The sequence below is a fragment of the Vanessa atalanta genome, chromosome 19 (genome assembly GCF_905147765.1).
Source record: "Vanessa atalanta chromosome 19, ilVanAtal1.2, whole genome shotgun sequence".
Classification (NCBI taxonomy): Eukaryota; Metazoa; Arthropoda; class Insecta; order Lepidoptera; family Nymphalidae; genus Vanessa; species Vanessa atalanta.
The window spans coordinates 10,048,821-10,072,752 of NC_061889.1; the positions used below are offsets into that span (position 1 = coordinate 10,048,821).

At 31.7% G+C, this 23,932-nt stretch overlaps 4 protein-coding genes across 4 annotated transcripts; 2 read left to right on the plus strand and 2 right to left on the minus strand.

Moving 5' to 3' along the window:
- Positions 1–322: 322 nt before the first annotated feature.
- Positions 323–1,447, minus strand: LOC125071347 (cyclin-H). The gene has a single exon (XM_047681552.1). It carries the CDS (start codon positions 1,348–1,350, stop codon positions 373–375), a length of 978 nt encoding a protein of 325 aa, XP_047537508.1. The 5' UTR covers positions 1,351–1,447; the 3' UTR covers positions 323–372.
- Positions 1,448–1,823: 376 nt separating this feature from the next.
- LOC125071257 (ras-like protein 2) lies at positions 1,824–9,451 on the plus strand. The gene is made up of 4 exons (XM_047681392.1): positions 1,824–2,023; positions 3,571–3,658; positions 4,460–4,671; positions 6,079–9,451. Exons 1-4 carry the CDS (start codon positions 1,919–1,921, stop codon positions 6,271–6,273), a joined length of 600 nt encoding a protein of 199 aa, XP_047537348.1. The 5' UTR covers positions 1,824–1,918; the 3' UTR covers positions 6,274–9,451.
- Positions 9,452–12,402: 2,951 nt separating this feature from the next.
- Positions 12,403–15,927, minus strand: LOC125071480 (ATP synthase subunit b, mitochondrial). The gene is made up of 5 exons (XM_047681743.1): positions 15,793–15,927; positions 15,046–15,190; positions 14,266–14,464; positions 13,266–13,454; positions 12,403–12,632 (listed from the first exon to the last, which is right to left on the minus strand). The coding sequence occupies exons 1-5, from the start codon at positions 15,818–15,820 to the stop codon at positions 12,462–12,464; spliced, it is 732 nt and encodes a 243-aa protein (XP_047537699.1). The 5' UTR covers positions 15,821–15,927; the 3' UTR covers positions 12,403–12,461.
- Positions 15,928–16,473: 546 nt separating this feature from the next.
- On the plus strand, positions 16,474–21,005 carry LOC125071370. Its single transcript, XM_047681588.1, has 3 exons — positions 16,474–16,629; positions 19,822–19,986; positions 20,322–21,005. Exons 1-3 carry the CDS (start codon positions 16,570–16,572, stop codon positions 20,334–20,336), a joined length of 240 nt encoding a protein of 79 aa, XP_047537544.1. The 5' UTR covers positions 16,474–16,569; the 3' UTR covers positions 20,337–21,005.
- The last annotated feature ends 2,927 nt before the right edge of the window (positions 21,006–23,932 follow it).

Consider the following 23,932-nt stretch of genomic DNA (forward strand, 5'->3'; position numbering starts at 1 on the left):
TTTTATTTTTGTTTGTTCTTGATTGAAAAGTTGTATTTAGCCCTACTGACGTGTGCAGTTGGGACAGGTAATAAATTAAAAAATAAATAAACATAATTCATTGTCAGTCTAATCTGTAAGTTGTCATATATATTTATTGTTATATTTAGAAAATATGACTTATGTTTTAATTCACTAACAAAAATGGAAGTAACAATTAAATGTATTTCGTAAGTATTTTGTTGCGAGTTTGTATAAATAAAATAAAAAAAAAATGCATTTGTATAATTGGATTTTATAAATTAATGGTTTAATATAAAATAAAAGACAATTTTAATAAGTCATATTTTTATTTTAAATATTTATGTCAAAATTTGTTATATTAATTATTATCTATGAAGCAGATGGAGACAGAACTTGTGAAATGCCGCTCGTATCGAGTGACATTCTACTTGATCCAGTATGCGGTAAGTCATCTTCATCAAGTGCTTCTCTCATACGCCTCTTATAGATCTCACTATCTGGATTATTCTCTTGATTACGGCATCTGTCTAACTTCTTTTCAATTATTTTTACACGCTCGCGTGCTGGACTTTCTACCATTTTAACCATTGATCGTATCTTGCGTACTGCTTCGATGAGTATGGCTAATTTATCCTGTCCTGCATCACGGAATAACATATCCGTGACATAACTGTCCAAGTTCTCTTGTTCCTTGCTAGCTGCATGAAGAACCGCAGCTAAAGCAATCTGAGAAGGTGCATAAAGTAAACATGCCTCAGTCAAAAATACTTTTTCAAGAAACTCATCAATGCCACTCCTTAAGCGCTCAGGGTTTGCGAGTGTGCATCTCGTCTTGATATCTATTAAAAACCCTTCAACAGGGCGGAATGGATTATGAATCGTTAAGTGATAGTTTAATTGTTGCATTAAAAGCAATTCATTATTTAATATGATGTCTGATGCCTTTTCCCTGTCACCCTTGATGTTGGCAACAAATTGACCGATTGAAACATTAAACTCTTCAACTTTACAAGCTAAATACACGCAGGTAGCTAGAATCTCCTTAGGGTGATAATCCATTGATGAATTGTATAAATAAAACCTTTTAAAATAATGAAATGCCGTGCCAACTACTCCTTTCGGCATTGGAGGCATAAATCTTTTGCAGAATTCTTTCAAGTGAAGCTCGTACTGTTTTAAAAGCAGCCTCTCTTCTTCTGGCGAAAGAAAGAAGTTGTATCTTTGATATTCATCAATATGTTGACCGTGTTTAGATATGTATTCCAAGTTGTGTTTCTCCCGGTGACGAGCTATCTCGCTTTCGTCACTGAAGGTCCAAAACTTTCGTTGAGAGCTAGTAGAGAACATTTTAACCAATATTCATCAACAATCGTCTAATCAAAATCACCCAATTTCAGTCTTGTGTTTTGTAAGCAATAGCAAAATAAAACGGTCTGTCTAGTGTCAAAACTTCAAATCGAAAATCTGACATGTACTTATACAGTAATCGGTTATGATAATTTAAATATTTTTTCATATGGCGATACAAATGTATTATGATAATCATTGGATATAGATATTTTTATTACAATTATATAGTTATTAAAGTTTAATATAAATAAGTCTGTGATTGTGTTCTAAGTTTCGATAATGACTGGTTATAGGCCATTATTTCGAGTAATGTTTTAATTTTTAAGTAGCAACATTGATGTTCAGCTGATATTAACGTTTCAATTTACTCAGTCTTGTATTCAGTAGTTTTTTTCTCATGGTATTTTTAGCTTAACTGTTTTTTATAGTCTGTGATATTGTAAAATGCTGCGTGTAACAAATCGTAACAATTGAATCATCCGTGACCGTCACTGAAATTAGAAAATACTGTAGTAGATAAAGTGTTTTATTTTCAATTTAGTAGTTATAATTGTTGTTATTCGAAATGTCGAGACCCGGAGATAGACCAAGTCAAGCTCAAACGTACAAGCTTGTTGTTGTCGGCGGCGGAGGTGTTGGAAAGAGTGCCATTACAATTCAATTTATACAGGTATTTTTGCCGTATTTGGCTATTGATACGCCTACGAGACGTATATTACTCTATTTTTAGCCACATCTACTCTCTAACTGAAATATAATTATAACTTGTTTTGTATATAACAGTCAAAAGAGTCATATTTATAAATAGTGTCTTAAGTATCAAGCCAAGGTCCATATAGCTAGAAGGCGACGCCGCCCACCGGTGTCATCATATCTACTTATTGACCAGGAAAACTAACATGTGGTAATTATCTTATACAGCAACTAATATGAGAAACCATCACATAGTTACTAATTCATAAATAAACTCTCTTCTAAAATTACATTCAAATTATTCATAAATCTTTTAATCTAAATATTATTAAAATGTTTTACTATGAATGTGCTAATTTAAATGAATGAACATTCCTAATTAGTGAAGGTCATTCATAATACATAGTTGGCTAGCAGCGTGACTAATTATTCAAATTAATCACTTATAATTTCAAGAAATTAATGTTTATTGAAAATAGTCAATAAGAGGTAAACTACCAAATATTACATGTCTAAATTTAAAAGATACCTTAATTTCACTTAGAAACAACAATTTGAATTGCAAAAGCTTTAAAAAATTATATGATGTTTAAATATACAGCTGAATACAAGTAAACATTGTTTTATGATAATAAATATATTAAGTTAATATAAACAAAAAGTAACATACAACATAGATACTTAATATATAGGAATTGCTAAGACTTATCTAATGAGTCCAAACTCCTAAAAGGTTTACTAGTAGGCATTCCTGGATTCTCTCACCTTTCAGTTTCATCATCAGATTCTATGGTATATATAATATATAATGTATGGAATATCTAATCCCTACTTTTCTTTCAAACATACAGATAGTTACTGTAAAGTTAGTATGTTAAAAATAATTAATAATTTGTAACATTGTTTTATTAAATGTTGGGAGATTGTCCAAAAAATTATTAAAATAAATTCATAATAAAAAGTAAAATCCACCAGAGTGGTATCTAAGCTAAGCTATAGCATAAAATAAAGTATTTCAGATAGAATGCATAATTGAAAATATCACTATTTATAAAGCTATTTAAATAAAAATTCTCCAGCTAATATGATTTTTTGTCTGTGAGCAAAGTGGATGCATGAACACTGCAGTTTCTATACATAATCCAATTTAACATGGAAATGTTTAGGCATAGGACAAATGGATTTAGATACTTTCCAAAGACTCAATATATTGGCCTAGTCCAAACTCGTACTAATGCACTTTGATAATAATTAAACATGACAGGGCATGAGTTTGTGTATGCCTTATTGTTTTGGTCTAGATTCTAGCTTATAAAGTTGAGAGCTGAGCCTGAGATCAATGTGCATTAGTACGAGTTATAGATGCTCGTGTTTACTAGATGTCTTAGTTATGACTCATAATAAACACAGTGAAAAATACCAATTAAATTATATTTGTATTTTTTTTTTATAATTAATTTAGTATAAGGTTGTGCTTGTATGAATAAATAGATCTGTATTAAGATGTAAATCAATTTGTTTCAGAGTTACTTTGTAACGGACTATGACCCCACCATTGAGGACAGCTACACAAAGCAGTGTGTCATTGATGATATTCCAGCTAAGTTGGACAGTGAGTCATTGGTCATTTTCTCATTAATCTATATTATAAAAAAAAATGTGTCAATTCAAGTACGAATTTATCTTTTCTTTTCTTAACAAGTTAAAAAATATTATTCAGCTTATTCAATTGCTGGACTTTCTCTACTTTTAAGAAGGTATGGTCACTATACTGAACTAGTTGAATATGGGTTGTAAAATACACAAAAAAAAAATCCTTGGACATTTGGACTTGGTTTTATCATTTTGTGTTCCTTCACCGAAAACGACATGAATTATAAAAACCACCACTACTGCCACGGTTCTATCCACGGTCATCTTGCCTCTCAGTAGGTACTTTAAACCAGTTTGTCAGATTGGATATTTTTTTTAATATCGTAGGAATGTGATGGTATGTGGTCACTATCGAAAGACATTGACATAGAACTTGACGCCGTTATAAATATTCAACTTTCCTTATTTGCAATGAATGCACCACCTTGGATATTAAAAAGTTACGTCTCTTGTGCCTGTAGTTACACTGGCTCACTCACCCTTCAAACCAGAATAAAACTAAATATTGTTATTTGGAGTAGCATTGCAGAACTATCGATAGTTGACCTCGAAAACTATTCAGTATATCGATAGTATCGTTTTGATCAATACTATCGATATTGACACGTGACATTACTATTGATAGACTATCGATACTATCGCTAACACCTTAACAATCGATAGTCTATCGATAGTAGACTGTCGATATACAATGAATTGGTAAAATAGAACAGAACTGTATTGTTAAAGTATTTTTTTTTAATTTTGTTTGTTCCTCCAGTTCTAGACACTGCGGGTCAAGAAGAGTTCAGTGCGATGCGAGAACAGTACATGCGATCTGGTGAGGGTTTCCTCCTAGTATTCTCGGTCGCTGACCACGCCAGTTTCGATGAGCTGTTCAAGTTCCACAAGCAGATCCTTCGCGTCAAGGACCGCGATGAGTTCCCCATGCTGATGGTGGGCAACAAGGCTGACTTGGAGCACCAGAGAGTGGTAAGTCTACAATCTTACTCTTATTTAATATTTCAAACTAAAATTTTTTAGAAAAAAAAGATGAATAAATATAAGTTACATACAGGATTAGACAAACCTATTGTAAACCTGTTGTAAACATAGTTACATAATTTTAAAATTAGAAATTGTTTTGGATTATGTCAATTTTATCGTAAAATTGGACCCGTATAAATAAATAAATAAATATTGGACAACATCACATACATTACTCTGATCCCGATGTAAGTAGCTAAAGCACTTGTGTTATGGAAAATCAGAAGTAACGACCACCACGGTACCACATACACCCAGACCCAAGACAACATAGAAAACTAATGAACTTTTTCTACATCGACTCTGCCGGGGATCGAAGCCGGGACCTCGGAGTGTCGTATCCATGAAAACCGGTGTACACACTCGACCATGGAGGTCGTCAAAGCTCACTCAAAGTATAAGCACACTGGTTTAGGTTGAGGGTAGAACAGCTATATGTATGGCATATTCCAATGGCAGGAGACTAAGGAGGAATATATAACGTTGACCTTGAATTTACATGATTTTTAATCTCGACCAATGACGGTCGAGATATAAAATAATCGATGGTATTCATTATGGTTTCGTGAATACGATTTAAATAACCGAACTTGTTATCAGAAATTTAGCGGGAAAATCAAAGAGGATATATTTATTTCAATGAAACACTGTACAAATAAATATATTACTCAAGAATTTGATAAAAGTCGGGTTTTTTAATGTTTGTCGGTTTAGTTCAGTTGAATATTTTTCTTGGGTTACAGAAGTATGGATGGGTACACTGGTTTTCACACAATACTATCGTAGATACTTACTGCTTTATCCATTTATTCATGAAAAAAAAAATGTTGAAGTAATTTCAAGTACGAGATAAAGATCGGTAATTATATTTGAACAAGATATTAAAAATTCCAAACATCAAAAATGTGATGACAAATATTAGATTAAGAAAAATATTCGCTTTACCGAAAACTTTATGGGTGTCAGGCCCTGTAGACCCTGGCCTAGTAGTAGGCCGCGGCACACATTACCCACGCGCTTCGCCTCGCCTGGGCCTTGTTTATTTAGTAACACGTTGACAACACGGTAAATTATCATAACAGTATAAATTACATACGATAACTTTTTCTCACGATGACAAATGAGTCAAGTACTAGGCCGATAAAAACGCTTAACAACCTGATAATTTTTCTGTAATTTAGCCTGAAAATCGTATAAAAAATCTTGAACAATGAACAAAAACAATGTTGACGGAACTTGAACGTTAACTGCTAAAAAAATAAACATTTTCCATCCAATCGTGTTTATGATCACGCGAGAGAGCCTATCATGTGTCTAAAAAAAAATTAAATCTTAACCTGTCTTCATTTCCAGGTAACGTTAGACGAGGCGCAGGCACTCTCCAGACAGTTGAAAGTACCATACATTGAATGCAGCGCTAAAGCGCGAATGAACGTTGACCAGGCCTTCCACGAACTCGTCCGACTAGTCCGTCGTTTCCAGGAAGCGGAGAGGATCCACATCAAGTCAGATAACAGGATCAAGAAGAAAAAGTGCACTATCTTGTAACAGCACCGGTGTGAGGTGAGCTTTATAAAAAAAATCGAACGTCAAATTCAAATGACAGATGTCAACATTTAAATAATTGGTGTCTGTCGTTCGAACATAAACATGGTGCTTCTAATCTGATGTTTTTGCAAAATTCACTTTTTGTTGTTTTTTTTTGAGAAGCCTTTATTTAAATAGCACCCTACTTTTATTTATTTTTAAGTGCTAATATAATTCTTAAATATATACAACCTCGTTTTTAGCGTTTAAGCTATTTATATTTAAAGTGTACTGGAATTAGCTTTGAAATATTATTTAAAGCAATTTAGCAACACTGTTGGCACTGGAAGAAATTATTACAATAATACTTCATAAGCTAATAAATTCTCTGCCATCTTTGGCTGAGTCCGTTAAACATAATCTTTACACTAAACTAATTTGACTCAAGCCTGGTTTCTATATTAAAAAACGACTCGTTCTCCTTACCAGTTTAATCGTGTAATTAATGATACATATTATTATCGAAAACCCTAGCATCGCTTATTTCTAGTCTTCATAAGCAAAACGATTTATCCTTGAATGTATACAAGACATAAATAAGATATCCTTTTCAACATCATATATTGATGCTGTAAGGGCCAAAGGTATATAAAAGTTAAGTCACAAAAGAACAAGGGGAAAATATATTATTCAATTAAAAAAAAAAACAATTGATATCTACCAATTCAGTTAAATTTGAGGCTTTAGTGTGGTTTTGAGGAATAACCCTTTTAAAATAGAGGATGCCTTAGCCCCGCTGTGGGATAGTTGCTTTCTAAGGAAAACTCTACCGTGCCACGAGTGGAGCACTACACAGGATCAGCCCCGGATGCGTTATATCGATACAATCCAGTAGCCTCTGTTATTTTCTGATGCAATAGCGGGAGTTTTGTGGGTAATAATCAAACATAACCCAGTTCTCCATAAAAGGCTTCCAGCTACTCAAGGTAGCTAGAGAGAGTGAGAAGTTACATGTTACTTTAAGTTTATAATCAATGTATACATTGGAATAATATTTCCTTGTATTTTATTCATATAAATTTCATATACTTGTTGCTAACATATGAATTTTAATTGTAACTTAATTTTAACATATAACCTTTTGCTTTTATGGTATCAACGTAAATAAGAGATTATTTAGTTTTTACTTCAGTTAGATTACTTTAGAGAATATGTTTAACAAAATCGAGTCAACACAATTCAAATTGGTTTAACAAAATTTCTTAAGATTTTTATATCATATATATTGTTTTATGTTATATATTAAGCATTATTAATATTTGTTTCAAACTAAACACAGTTAACTTTACATTTATATAATAAAATTATATGTTATGGTCGCGGACACAACACCTGTTAAATTTCAACAGAATTTGTTCTGCAAACTGTACCTGTTACTATCCAGTTTTATGTAAGTTGATGTATTGATTTTTTTTTTGTATTTTAGTACAATTTCTATTGAAAATGACCCCATACATTTTATTGAGTCAACTATTTCGCACAATACTACAGAATTTTATAGTAATTATTACAAAATAATTATCTGTCTACTAAAAAGAACTGAATATTACTTGGTCATAAAAGTTAATCAAGATATATCGTTTAATAAGTTTTTTCTTGTTTAATCTGGATCGGTATTAAACATGTAATAACATTTGATTATAAATTTAAATTTTGAGAACTAATATCCCGGTTAAAGAAAGCGTTCCAAACTCTGTAATGGTGAAATATTTTATAAGGAGTATTGTTATTATGTCAATACCATTTATTCATCCCTTCTATAATATAATATTATGTCAACTTTACAATGATATTCTTGTTTTATTTAATTTTTAATATGTATGATAGCATTTTTTTTTATATAAATATTCGCTGTTACAAAGTTATGTCTACTGCTTGTAGGGTATCACTATTAGTGACCAACTGACAGACGCATTTAGTGCGTCGGGAACGCATTCTTTCAGGGAACGGATTTTAAGTAGTGTCCACATCAACGTCTCGAAACCAAATACTAATTTATACTGTATTTTTGTTTAGTTTGTCTATTTGTAATGTATATCAGCATACGGATCGAGTAAATTGAAAAACTTGTTTTTGATATATTGTGCACAATTTTATTACTAAATGAGCTGTGAATGTTCGTAATGTTATTATTATTGTTATTAAATGTTTTGATTACATAAAAATTATCTATCGAGAAATGCTCGATAGATTCGTTTTGCCAACGTTTGGCTTAAATATGACAAATTGGAATGTTTAATAATAATAATAATATAATGCACAAAGGTCGGTCGTGACCTTGATGTCGATGGTCTTACAAATTATTTTGTATTATTAGTAGATGGGTCTTCCAATAAGTAACTCTTGTGAATTGGGTATTTAAATGTCAAAAATAATGTCACTCATTTCAATAGATGAAGATGACGTTTCACGTTATGCAATACCAATATTTACGACGTTGTGACGTCACGTTCGTTCGGTATATGTCACTGTCATTATGCTAAGTTTTTTTTTTAATTTGTTTATATTGTGTTTATATCTCACGGGCTACGGTTCTTTGATATACGACACCAGCCGACTGCCACTTTAGACTGTTAATTATATAACTTCACTATACATAATTTACTTATCATGACGTTTATTCTGCAGTTGGTTTTGATTGTCATGTGTTTGATGAATGAAAAAGGGATTTGGCATACTCATTGGCATTGGCAATATTTCTGCTAGTGAGTTTGTTCCCCAACATCATATTCGAGTTGTTAATATATACATAGATGCGCCCCCTATATTTGATTCCTGAATTTAACGAATAGTTATTGTACTTCAGAAACTGATCGTTTTTGAGTTGCGAATAACGAGATGTTACAGTGGTTTCTATAGGAATTGTATGTATATGCGACTTTATTTGTTTAAGGGATGCTCTTGAATAATACAACCTGGGTGTAAAACGAATCGTTTATTGTACAAAGTAATAGTACATTAGTCGGCTGTATCCGACGTTGTCATGACCTCCGTACTATATTTATAATTATAAAAAAAAGCAAAACTGTAAAACTTAGCAACGTGATCATTCTATTTATGGAAGGAATAATTTAAATACCCAATTAATCCCATCAGTGTTAGGTATTTTGTAACAAAGATATACATACTATATATTTTTTATATCGTATTATTTGTTTTTATGCATTTTTTGCTAAGTGTAACTTTACTTTAGGTGCACAGTTTTTGATACGATATTTATAATTTAATATAACTTGTAATATTATAACTTAGCGTAAATACGGCTGCGATTCATTTTAAAATGTCATTACTGTACATATCAAGATGAAATAACAGCTACCGAACTGGCTACCAGAACTGGTTGAGCTACCAATGTTATTTAAAATTAATTCATATATACTATAATTCTGTTGTTATGGAATTATTTTATTCGATTGTCGTAATGTTCGGCTGCTGGGAAAATGCGCTTTCGATAAGTCCCCTGACCGAATAGAAGACGAATCATATAATTATGAAGTATATCATTATTTAAAATTGCAATAAATAATAATCTTTTTTTAAACTGTAATTGTAACAGCGTTACTATGTTATGTCAGCACTCAGCAGCCACTGTTAATGTTTGAAGTTTCGCTCGTCATGGTCAACTGACAGATGTCAGAAACGCATTGTCCGAATGGACGGACCTTAGATGTAAGGTGATTTGGAAATATTTATTTGTCCCATAATGTTACATATAATGAGACAATTATCTGTGTACTTCTATATATTGTGCAATTTTTGTTGTTTTTTTTTTTAGAATAAGCTCAATCGGTAAAAAGTGTAATGTGAAAAATGGTTATCGATTTCGGTCTCGGGCGAAACTACATTTCTTTTTTTCGTAAAAAACAAAAGTTTTTTGTTTTGATATATTTTGTCTTGGCTTGGTTTTTGTAGCCGCTGGCTTAAACTAAGGACCGCGATATTGTTGTTACTCAATTGATAGGTTAGTTTAAGTGTTCGAGCCATCGCTTAAGACAACTTGTCATTTCACTATGCGGCACACAACTACTGCCGTTCATCCAAGTCGTATCTTTACCAAAGACAATCGTTATTACAAGGAGACGCAATTATTGCTAAATCTCAATGCAAAAGAGCTGATATTCAGGTTCACGTGATGTCTCCTGCTCTTTTGAGCACACATTTTTAACAGTCAATTTAAAAGTTAATTATCAGGTATTTTGTTTTGTAAAAGTACTTTGCCTGTACATTAACGCCGGTTACGTTAAACCAAGTATCAAATAAATGATGTAGTTTCGCCTTATATAATAGTGTCGTGTCTAGAGCTGGTGGGCACTGAGTAGGCGTTTTTTATAAGCGATAGAGTAACCAAGGGTGACGATAAGTTTCAAAGAGCTTTAACTGTGGGCTATACGCCCTTAACTGAATAACCGTACTGTTGTCAAGTAATATCTTATTGTAATAAAAAATATATAACAAATATGTGTTTTCCTCTATCCCTGATATTATAAACGCGAAAGCAGTTCTGTTTGTTACGTCTTCACGCTTAAACCGGTGAAACCACTAGATGAAATTTGGTATGTTGATAGTTTGAGTTCGGGGGGCTTACACTTTTTTTTCAGCCCCAGAGGTAAAATGGAGGTTTGTATTGGTTCGTGTGCTATAGTTTTCTAAATTTCGCCCGAACTAAACCACGGGTTCTAGTTTCATATAAACCACCTAATAAAATTATCAAATATACACGGTATTATTAGAGTGTGTTCATTAAAATTGTTGTTTTTTTGTCGTCAACGCGCTTAGACTACACGTAAAGAAGTGACGGAACTTTAATAACAGTTTAGTTGGGAAATTAGTAAATAAATATAACAAACCTAACCTATAACCTAGGAGCCAAGGAATCATTACCTAAGGTATAAATTTAAAGAAATTAAGATATCAACTGTTGCTTCTCAATATATATTCTGTAATGTTTTGTATGTACGGAAATATATTAATGTTTTTATGAGAAAATGTGACTCTCATAACATTGGTACAAGGAAAAAACACAATCTTGTTACTCCTGTTACTCGACTGCATAGAGTCAGTAACTCTTTTGTGGGACAATGTATACGCTTCTACAACAGGATCCCAGAAAGCGTTCAAAATGTTTCTGTTGCCAAATTTAAAAAAATTGTTAAGGAACGCTTGTGTGTGAAAGGTTAGTATACAATTAGTGAGTTCGATAGCACACCTTGGGAATGAAACGTTCGCCTCCTGGCTATTTCTATTTATATACAATTATGTATATAATTAATTTGACAAAAAAAAAAACACGCTGAGTTTCTTTCGCCGGTTCTTCTCATGTCAGGGTGTTCCTTTTTCCGAACCGGTGGTAGTGTTTAATTTGACTATCAATAAATAAGTGTGATGCTTTTATGTTGAATAAAGGAGTTTGAGTTTGAAAAATAACGTTTCAGAATATACTACGATCACAAATTATTGATTTAAAAAATATTGCTTTTATTAAAATTAGCTTTTACGAAATTTATGCGTTTAATTTTTAGTTATTAGAATCAGAATCCTTAGTATAGGCAACAGCACCTTTGGAACATTTGTTTTCAAAAACATATATCATCCTCCTGACCTTATCCTAATGTACTTGGGGTCGGCGAAGTATGTCTTCCATACTTCCCTATGTGACGTCATCTCACAAGTAACATTATTTCCAGCCATATCATCTTTCACACAATCTATCTATCTTTTCATTGGTCGTCCCCTTCCTCCATATCCACGTTCATGCTCAAGACCTTCGCCACAATAATATGTTCCTCATTCCTCCGCATTACATGACCATACCATGATAGCCGCCTTACACATAGCTTCTCGGTCACCGGTGCCACTTTCAAACTTCCTCTTATGTACTCATTCTTTACTCTATCCATTCGCGTATCACCACACATTCCTCTCAAGTTTCTCATCTTCGCTACGTGCAGTTCTCTTTCATGAATCCCTTTTGTGGCCCAATAATAATAATATAAATAAAGTTTTAAAAAGAATTAATCAAATAAAATTAGGTTAAACTATTCAGAATTGCAATAATTGGAGACTTATTTTTTTTAAAATAAAACTCCGATAAACTATGGTACGTTCGATTTCAGTTTATTAACAATATACAGATAATAAATAACTATATTTTACTTCGCGAGCGCCGCCAGGTCTGCGATGCAGCGGTCCATGGCCTGCTTCTCCTGGTCCGGGGTGATGGCCTTGGTCACGTTTGCTACGATCCAGTCGACCATGTTCTTTTGAGCGATACGGCGTTCCAGGAGGGTCTTCTCCAGTTGGAAGTCCAAGCGACGCTTGACCTATTCACAAATATCTTTATTAATAAGAGACAAACACATAGAATTGAACTTGCATTCTTTATGGTAGGATAAATTACGATGAGGATGGCTTCAATTAACTGAGCCTTATCAATACTAATATTGTGAATGCGAAAGTAACTTTGTCTTATTAGCTTTCATGGCCAATCCTCTAAACCAAATTTGATAAGTTTGGTATGCCAGGTTGAACCCTAAAGAAGGACACCATTTTTTTTTATAATTACACCTGACAATCAACCCTAAAATCGTGAGCGAAGCCGACACCTAGTGTATAATAAATATAAATGCTATAATGATAAAATAATTAAAGAATGTATTTTGTGATGCAGAAAAATTCCTGAAGAGTATTGTTTTTGGTTAAATTCTGCCTCACATGTCACCAACCCTTTACTCAGCAGAGGTAAATAGACAAAATATTATAAAGCTACAATTTACTTGTATTAAGCTTAAATTAAACTAGTAAAATATTATGTTGCATTATTGTTTTAAAAATTTGACATATAAGTTTACAATACAGTTGGAGACCTGTATCATAAGCCAGTTAAATAGCAAGTACATTCATATATAAAATGTATATCTATAATTCTATATGAAATATAATCGCAGGCAGCGCACCTCCTGGTACGCGGTGAGCGCCCGTTCTCTGTACGCGGCCTCGAGCTGCAGCAGAACATTCTCCTTCTTGGCTTCGATGAGCAGCTCCTGTCCCTGAGCCCTCCACTGAGCCTCCTTCTCTCCGGCGATGGCATCTTCAAGAGACTTGATTGTACTTAGGCGACCCGCGTTCCAGCTGCTTTCTACGTTCTGGAAAAATATAAATGTGCAATTTTATAAGGCATTTTCGCACTGGAGAGTATTTTCACAAGTTGGTGGAAAATATTCTGCCAACATCACATGGTAGAGAGGAGATTGATGTGTTCCAAATATTAAGCTTATTTTCAATAGCAGTGATTGAAATTCGTCGATAATCATTATTATATAATTTAAGAAAACCATGTTTTGTCTTTGCCTGTTTATATAGTTATTATTACGACAATAAAAAAAAAATCAACAGATAACCTCAAATTTGCTTTCTATAGCCTATTACATGTTTGTTTAGTTTTTTTTCTATCTTAGAAAATGATTTTCAAAGTTCGATTTCTCGTAAATATTTCGAGTTGCCGAAAAATACATAATTTTAATGTCTCTAAGAGTATTCTATGATGGAACGGGATACCTTTGTCAAGTTCACACTTTTAGTATATATACTAAGAATTAATGATGAGTATGTATATATTTATAGTTCTGGTCTTTATTATACTGTTTTTACACACTCACGGTACCACTGTTCTATGCTGATGAATTATGTAATATTTAGATAGAACTTATGTGCTTATTGTACATATGTGTTCAACTATTCTATATAGTCATTTTTCAAATAGTTTTTTTGTTGGACACATTCCTGACATGGTTATCGTACGAGATGATGTAGTGGACAGATTTGTTTAGGCTCATAAAATGATGACAACATTAGAGCGAGAAGCCATCATGAAATTACAATAATATAGCTAGGCCATATACTGTTATGGTATAGCTTAATATGAATTAATTAAAAGTTATATCATTGATCACTTACGTCAACTTCTTTGTCGAGAAATTCAGCAAGTTTGGGTCCAAACTTGGTGCTAGCATAATAGATCATCACGAAGATGGAGAGACCAGTATAGTACTCGTGCTCCATGACATATATTTCCTTGCTGAACAAGTATGTGGCGAGACCAACGCCAAATGTGTAGGGACCGGTCACACCAGTCTTTGCGTGGAAGAATTGGAACCTGGAATAATTAATTTTATATTAATAAAAAAAATATATACTATAGAAACACTTTAAACAAATGAGGATAAGTACTGAACTCTTTTATCTTTGCCTGTTTATACAGTTATTATTTTGAATAAAGACTAATACATGTAATTTTTATATTATATTTTATTTATTTATGTTATGAAAACACTTTCATATGAAGAGTTCATAATTAAAATGTAAACAGAATTAAGAATAAAATTTAAAAGACAAAATGCGTGTTTGTGTTTCCATGAAATGTCTTTAAAATAAAAAACATAATATTATGTAACTAAGGGTCACTGTAAAACTTATACAAAAGTCTTTATTAGCATGTTTTTATATTAATTTGGGTTGGTATATTTATTTTATGGTTGGCAATGAAAAGAAAACATTGTGATGAAACCTGCTTCGTTCATATAAAAATCTGCCATTTGTTTATTCAGCCTGTATTGGAACAGCATAGTGGAATAAGGGCTAAAACTTCTCCAGACTATGATAGGAGACCTAAGCCCAACGGTGGCTGTAACAGGCTGTTTCTTTAATTTTTACTTTATGGAAATATAATATTCTTACCATTCTTCTGGAATGAAGCCAAGTCGCACTTTACCGGGCTCGCCTCTTACAGGCCGGGGGAAATTCTTCTCATCCCGTAGACCACCAACCTCTGTGGCTGAGCCACGAGCGACAAGCGCTGTTGGTGTGGACTGACGGGCCGCGACTGAGGATTAGAATTTTTTAAAATTACTTATTATATGTTTTAAGTTTGATTAACTTTTTACTTACTTTCTTTATTAAGTGTTACTGTGTTACTTAAATTATTTATTGCTTTTTAAATATGAAAAACATTCCATATTTAAAAAGCTTACGTTCTCTATTCATATAAAAAGGATGTTAAGAAATTATTGAATGGCTGCACTGATGGTACATGCAAAAGCTTATATGTTTAAACATCTTGAAATTCAAATAATTTTATGTTCTGTTATATATATTACTAAATTTTAATTTAATCATATTGAAATCCAATTTATTTAAATTTAATTCAATGAATATCAGAACTATCAGCTGATCAAATTAATGTTAGGTTAATTTTTGATTGATAAAACTACCTTCGATGTTAACAGGCCAACGATTTAAAAAATACTTTTCTTCTAATTTTTGGGTCACTTATACTTACATTAAGATTTATTAATTAAAAAAAAAAATACATTTCATTCGGCACTTGTCAAAAACGATTACATAAACCACCCTAACACAAGGTTATCATTTTGTTTCGAGAACAGTAATTATTACGGCAAAGTATTCTTAGATAATTAAACGTACCTGAACGCAAAGCTAAGCGTGAAAACATTTTTAAAACGCAATTTTTATGAAATCCAAAAATTTTCGACAGTCCCGCAGTAAAGTACTTTGCGTTAGTGATGTGACATATGTAATTTATTTTATCGAGAATCGAAAATATCGATGTTACCAATGTTACCCGTACTATATCTTAATAAAAAAATGTCTGAGGATGTAAAGCATTTTTTTTTAAATAAACTCTAATCAGCAGCATAATAAACCTGGAGTATAAATAACATTCAAAACAATTATTAATACAAATATTTTAGAACTTTTACCTTCCTGACCTAGTTAATATTTCTTAGTTGGTAATATTTTAGTATTGATCGATAAGTTGAGCTTTTTCATAGTACGTTGTTGTACGGATCAAAGAATTTATATTACTCGATTCTTCAATTTTGAAGTATTTATAATATTTGCAATAATGGCAAACATTAATACAATTTGGATGAGAATGGTTAGTTTAAGAATTGTAAGACTGAATGTGGCGTAGTGCAGTCTGTAGTTATAGTGCATTATATAATTATCTTTTAAGATTTTATTTTGCTGTTTATTTCAATAAATTTAACTGTGCTTTCCCCTCATAAATAAAATTGAGGTTTTTTTCAGGATTTTAAATTAAATTATAATTATTAAAAAAAAAATGTTGAACGTTTTTTTAAATGTCAATGTTATTGTCAATAAAATACTGTGTTAGTACATAAGACTGGAATGTGCAATTTTTTGGCGAAATCAAGTTTTAATTAAGTTTTCCTAAAAATGGGAATATTCACATCCTGCTGTAGACCCTCAGCAACGGACTTATTGACTCCAGATGCAGTAAGTTGAATGTTTGGATTGCAATCCAATAATTATTTACAGAAAAACAATAAGGAATGCCTGTTTTTTTTTCATATAAATAACATAGATGGGTAAATGTAATCATACGTTAATACGTTAGCGGACAGAAACAAAAAAGATTACTATATTTGTATAACAATTAACAAAAATAGATACATGAATATATCTAAGATTAAATTTGATTTTCGGTGTATCATTAAGATTCATGGATAATTTGATGGTTTTAATCAGTGCCTTATTTAAATAACGTGTTTGGCAATTGAAGGAATCTATAAAATCAGGTTATTTTTTGAAGTATGATTTAATAAAATTCTTAAATTATTGAATCTGTTTTATATCATGTTAAAATGTATCTCAAAATACCCACTACAATTGCTAATAAATAAAATAAAAAAGTTACATAACATCAAGAAATGTATTTAAAAAAATCCACAGGAAAACATCTCTAATAAACTGAAAACCAATAATAATGTTAAAAATAATACATGATACACATATTTCACTTATAATTAAATTATGTAAATTTCTAGAAATTGTTAAAATGAACTTGATATGATATCTTGTAAGTTCAGCTTCTTCCCCCGGCTAGTTTGCTTGTCCGCCTACATATATGATAACTAGAAAAAAACAAATAACAATATAATATTGTGTATTTACGAGCAGCATTCAATGAGAGTCAAGATAATAATTAATTTTCTGGAGTCAGAATATCTACATTAATATATTATGATTTATTCCTATTCTAAATGAAGCCAGTTAATTGCAAGCTTTTATTTAAATTCACCTGTTATGACAAAATATACATGTTACATGGATAGAGGTGATGTTACAAAAAAGAGAGTTCTTAGCATAAGATAATGCAGTTTTTAGTCAAAACAAAACACTATATGTTTTGAGATAAAGTGTATTTTCACATAACATGCCACAGTTTGTATGTCTTTGTAGAAATATTTGAACATAATTATATGTGACCTTGGACAAGGAACTTATTTGTTAGTGTTACCATAAAACAGAATCAGAAACACTGAAGATGCTTAAAATTTTAGACACTTTGCTTCCCTGTAATATTTAATGTTTTTGCATGTGTGTGTATATAATTTTTTTTAATCATTAACTATGCAAGTGTTGAGAGCCGAGATGGCCCAGTGGTTAGAACGCGTGCATGTTAACCGATGATTTCGGGTTCAAACCCAGGCAGGCACCACTGAATTTTCATTTGTGTTTATAATTCATCTCGTGCTCTGCGGCGAAGGAAAACATCGTGAGGAAACCTGCATGTGTCTAATTTCAACGAAATTCTGCCACATGTGTACTCCGCCAACCCGCATTGGAGCAGCGTGGTGGAATATGCTTCAAACCTTCTCCTAAAAGGGAGAGGAGGCCTTTATCCCAGCAGTGGGACATTTACGGGCTGCTAATGCTTCTCCTCAAAGGGAGAGGAGGTCTTTACCCCAGCAGTGGGAAAATTTACAGGCTGCTAATGCTAAAAAATGCTAAAAAAATGCAAGTGTTGTGATAAAATAATAATGATTAATGATTTTGTTAAGGTTGTAAATGATGATAACGATTACCATATAACAGATTTTGGTCACAGCGGCTGATCTTACACGGAGACCAGCTTACTATGCAGTGGTGGTATTTCAGTTATATCATAGCAATTGTTGCTATCAAATGTTTGTTGCAGATTGATAATTCAGTATTATGGAGTATTATGCTACGGCATACGTCGATAATAATGATTTATATATTTTTTTTAATTTGATTTGTTATTAATTCACAACAAATATTTGAAAGCATCAGTTGCTATGCTCTGACCGTAATAGCCCTGCAAGACATATTAATAGCACAAGTGTGCACAAAGACACTCTTATATTCCGATGGGTAGGTTACTCACTTTGAACTTGATTTTTTGCCAGAAAAACCCAATAACTGTTTATATAATCAACCTGGGTGTTTGAACCCAGGGCCTCAAGACCTTTGGCCTTATATCTAGCTACTGAACCAGTGAGGCAGTTGTTTTTGTCAATATTTACTAAATTAATTATTTTTTATCTTTATAAATATTATTTATGTAACTTGGAATTTCAAACACAAATTAATCTTATAATCTTTAAAGTTAATAAATACCATTAAGTTTAACGCCCAGCAGGGTAGGTATCCACTGCCAAATAGCAATACTCAGCATCAGTGCAGTCTATGAGCGGTGGTGACCACTTACCATCAGATGGTCCATTTGCTCGTCGTCCTACGTATATGATAACAAAAAAAAAAACAAATAAAGATATCCTATTTAGTATTTACGAGCAGCATTCAATGAGTCAAAAAAAAAGAATAATGATTAATTTTTGTAATGAGAATATTTACATTAACATATTAAGTTTTATTCCTATAATAAATAATTACATAATAACAGTTAATTGCAAGCTTTTATATAAATTCTCTTGTTGTATGTGTGGGTTTTAGTAACTTAATTTGACGAGTTCCACCTAATCACTTAAGCTACAATTTTTCAAATGTGTTGATTGCTGGAGACATATAATTTAGTACACTTACAAAATATTATTTCTTTTTAGAACATGACATGACATATTTACATACATATACTATATGTTTGATGTGTGAGTTCGTTTAAGAGACACAAGGGACATCATATAAAATAGGTACTCGGATGGGCTAATTTGCTATCTGATAATGAGTACTCATCACTGCCCACAAACATTGGCCTTGTACAAAATATCAACCATTCACCGCCAATGCGCCGCCAACATTGGGAACTAGGATGTTATGTCTTGTGCTTGTTGTACTGGGTCACTCATTCAAACGAAAACGCAATCAAGTATTGCTGTTTGGCGGTAGAGGTTGTGATGAGTGAGTAGTAACCAACGCTTGTACAAAAACCCTACCAACCCACCAAGAAAAATAGAATAACACCTTAATTCCCAAGGTTGGTTTGGTAATATTTCGCACGGTGCCAATGTATAGGCTCTGGTGATGAGTTACCATTAGGAGACCCATTTGCCAGTCTGCCAATCTATTAAGAATAATATAAAAATTACTCAAAGAGTAAGAGGTACTTGTCATTATTTATTTTAGGTTGTAGATTTTATTCTAAGCTTAACGAATATGTCTAGTATGCTTTTAGTTTCAATTTCGTTCTCCGTTTGCTTTTAGGAGACTAGGCGCAGGCAGCAGATGGAAGCGGCTGAGAAACGCCGCGCCGAGGAGGCAGCCCGTGGGGTCAAGGATCCAGAGAAGGTGAGACGCATGCAGCTTCGCGCTGAAGAGATGGAGAAGAGAGAGCAGGAGCTCCGTAAGGAGGGGGGAGCGAATTTAAAGGTATATCAGATACGATATAAACTTTGTTCGTTATAAACTTGATTTAATCCTAAATTTGAGACATATTTTCAACAAGAAATACTTTTTTTTTAAATTAATATTTATTAAAGGATTCCACAAGGAATTCGAGGAACATTCCAAACAGTTGATGCATATCGAGGGTCACACGGAAACGCGGTAGACTGATATATTTAAACATGAACAATTGAACACGTCAAGGCAAAAGTATATAAAAGTTAATTGCAAAGGAAATCGAATTCACTTTATTTAATAATTTAGAAAGAAAATCTTATATTTTGTCGCACTGATATCCTTATTGTATTCTCTTATTTCAGTGGACGGCCGACTGAGAAAAGGAGCAAGGTGGAAGCAGCGATGCTTCCACCAACAAATACAAGTACAAGAATTGATTTCTTAAAACACGCTCTATTTTTTTTTTACGTTGCTCTGCATCATACATAACTAGGTCTTTAATTTTTGTCTGAAGTGCGCACTTTTTATCCTCAAAGCAGATCTTCTTTTATAGTAGTCTCTTTGATATGCTATTTATAATCTGTTTTATTTATATTCTCGTTGTTTTAATTCATACTTGATTTGTTTGGTGCGTATTTAAATTAGTTACGTTATTTTAGTTATAATTGTGTAAATGAGAAGGGAAGAATAATTTGAAAATAGCAAAAAATTTACGACACTTAAAAACCGTATCGTTATACTTACCTACAGTAAATGTTGTAATTATTATATTGAAATAAGATAATTATATTTTTGACACCATATTGTGCTGTTACAATGTTATGGCAACTGATTATGTTTGTTTGCATCATTCTGTCAAGATCAAATGACAGGTATCAGAAACGTATTAACACACGGTCGAACTTTAGTAGAGGGTTTATTTAAAGCAGAGTTGCAGAACTATCGATAGTTTGACTATCGATAGTTGACCTCGAAAACTAATCAGGATATCGATAGTATAGTTTGATCAATACTATCGATACTATCGATAGTACCGCTAGTTCTCTGTAAGCAATACTATTGGTAGCAGCGATACTGTTGATACTATCGATAGTTTAGGTTAAAATGTAATGGTTTTTGCAATACTATCGATAGTATTGCTCATGGGGAGCTATCGATACTATCGATAGTATTGACACGTGACAATACTATCGATAGACTATTGATTCTATCGTTAACACCTTAACTATCGATAGTCTGTGGATAGTGGACTATCGATATGCAACACTGATTTAAAGTATACAATTCAATTTTCATGTAAAAACACGCTTAAATCGTGATTTAAATTTTAACTATTTTGTACAAAGAGTAAACATAAATGTAGTACTAAATAACGTGTGTTTTCTTTTTAATTTATGAAACCAGTAACAGCTGTACACTTAATCAGATATTTTTTTAATTAAAATATATAATTGTGCTATTATTTTATATTTAAAAGTGAGGTTATGTGACATTTCTGTTTACGATTTGTACAAATTTAAATTTATCGTAACAATGAAACGGTCCTTAGATCACGTTATAAATGTTAAATAATTATTGGTGTTTGACATTTATATTTTTAATAGGGTTTAAGTAAATGTTGTTTGTTTTAATATTGTAACGTCAAACGCTTTCCTTGTTAGAATTTTGAGAATTTATTATATTCCTATTCATTAAATGATCGATTCCAAATAATCATTTCTAACCGAACTACTGAAATATTGTATAATTGCCGCTCTGAAGTTAGTTTTAATATCAGACGCACAATTCCAAGCGCCAACAAAAGTCATCGATAAAACAATAATAAGAATTAACTAAATGACAAAACTAAGTTCAAATAATTTCTGACTTATAACAAACGTCCATAGACATTGGTACTGTAACCAAAAACAATTTTTTTGTTTGCTTGCAAATGTTTACTAATCTATAGACAATATAGTATTATATAGATTTTTAACATTGCCACCCTGCTTGTTGGCAACACAAAAAATTACAATTATCTGTCGCAACTTTAGGTAACCTTTATCAAAAATCGTATTATTATTTTTTAAATTCTGTAACTTGCCCTTAAATAATTATAAATAATATCACTATGATATCTTTCACATAAGAGAGGCAACATTACAAAAAATTACGAATATCACTATGATATACCTCTTTCATATCAGGGCGCAACAGTATAATTTTTCTAAATATCGATTGGACTCCCATAAAACGTTCTGTAGTATTATTAAATACAGGGGATGTTTGATATCATTTACAATTGAAATCTTAGTTAGATTTCAAAGTAAACAAAAACAGGGCCAACTATACCGAATTCGATTGGACAAGGTACTTCTTATGATACATTCTCTATCTTCTAAGTAATTAAATGTATATTTAAGAATAAACATGTCAAAGAAATTCAATCACCTAATAAAAAAAGTACATTTCAAACCGAGTTAGAATTTATTGATGTTAAAAAAGCAAAAATGTATTGGGTGTTATTTTTTGTATGAAACCCAATGATAGCCAACCAACCCAAGCAAAATCCCTGGCAAGCACTTATAATATATGTATTTATTTGAACAAAACCTCTTATGAAATTTTTTTAAACATTAAATATATATACTTTTTATTGTACAATGTTAGTCTTGTATCATGTTTCTATGCCACAAATACATTTAAAAAAAAAGATGTCATATTTGTGTTTGGCATTTATTTATTAACGTTTGTTAAATAAAAAATATATATGTTTTTTTTTCATCAATATTACACTGTTGCATATAAAAGTTTTATTATACGACCCAAGTCGTCGTTCTAAATTTAAAAGTGTATTATTGGAAATTGCCAGTATTAAATATTGTATTCTATTTTTAATCAAGGCATATTATAAAAAAAAAAATATAAAATAAAACATTGCGTATCAATGACTTATAGACTGGCACATTTATAATTTTAAGAACATTTGTTTTAAATAAATATTACATTAATTTTATTGTTTAATATGAGATTTTTTTTGATGATGATTATTTTGTCTGTTATAATAATATATAAAGTACATGTATGTTACACGTTTAATGTCGTATGTTATTGATGTTTATTGTAATAAAAAATATTATTCGGTGTCTTGAAATGTATAGAGTTTTTAAATTAAGAAACTTAAGTTAAGGCTTATTTCACACTATTTCTGTATTTCCTTCGAAACTGGGACCTTCTTGTGTAAAAAAAAAGTGTGTGGCCTAAGCACTCAACCATTATTAATTTGTGTAATTATATTTATTATTATTGAATTTAGAACACGTTCGAATTTACGGTTTGAATAATTTATTCTGTGTTATTATTTTCTTAGCCATACAATGTTTTATAAAGAAATCGACCAACTTCTTAAGACTTGCCTAACTATAAAACTCATCGACTGTTCTATACTGTATATTTGGTAAATGTGTACTCTAAGCTATATTTTATTACACAAATATTATTGTAGATCATATATAAATGTAGATGTTTAAATAAATTATAAATAAAATGTTATTTGGTGTGTAATGTGTTTTTTTTTTTTTAATACGGTCTAGCAAATGGCTTCCGACCTTAGTCTAGGCACCTTAGAAATCATTTTGGGGGGAGGGAAGGTCGCCAAAATACTATTGACACAAATTTAACATTTATTCGATTAATAATTTGGATTTATACATTTGATAAAATCTGGTTCAAGTTCACTCTATCAAGCGTGAGCGTGTTAGATTAATTTTTATATATACTTAATAACTACTAAATACTAACTTTGTATCTTGATAATAGCAAAAAACACAATTCATATATCATAAGTTAAATGTTAACACTTCGCTGGCCCAGGAAAAAGTAGTGTTCTGTAGAGAACTTCCATCAATATGCTATTTGACAATGCGAAAAATAAAGTGCCACAGATAACAATACAGGCAAGTGACGTCACCGACCACATTGCAGCGCCATATTG

Coding starts and splice junctions, on each gene's coding strand:
- LOC125071370 (XM_047681588.1), top strand. CDS start 16,570: ATGGGAATATTCACATCCTGCTGTAGACCCTCAGCAACGGACTTATTG. Junction 16,630..19,821: donor ACTTATTGACTCCAGATGCA/GTAAGTTGAATG, acceptor GTTTGCTTTTAG/GAGACTAGGCGCAGGCAGCA.
- LOC125071257 (XM_047681392.1), top strand. CDS start 1,919: ATGTCGAGACCCGGAGATAGACCAAGTCAAGCTCAAACGTACAAGCTT. Junction 2,024..3,570: donor TTACAATTCAATTTATACAG/GTATTTTTGCCG, acceptor AATTTGTTTCAG/AGTTACTTTGTAACGGACTA. Junction 3,659..4,459: donor TATTCCAGCTAAGTTGGACA/GTGAGTCATTGG, acceptor TTGTTCCTCCAG/TTCTAGACACTGCGGGTCAA.
- LOC125071480 (XM_047681743.1), bottom strand. CDS start 15,820: ATGTTTTCACGCTTAGCTTTGCGTTCAG. Junction 14,465..15,045: donor GGCTTCATTCCAGAAGAATG/GTAAGAATATTA, acceptor TAATTATTCCAG/GTTCCAATTCTTCCACGCAA. Junction 12,633..13,265: donor CGCTCACCGCGTACCAGGAG/GTGCGCTGCCTG, acceptor ATTTGTGAATAG/GTCAAGCGTCGCTTGGACTT.
- LOC125071347 (XM_047681552.1), bottom strand. CDS start 1,350: ATGTTCTCTACTAGCTCTCAACGAAAGTTTTGGACCTTCAGTGACGAA.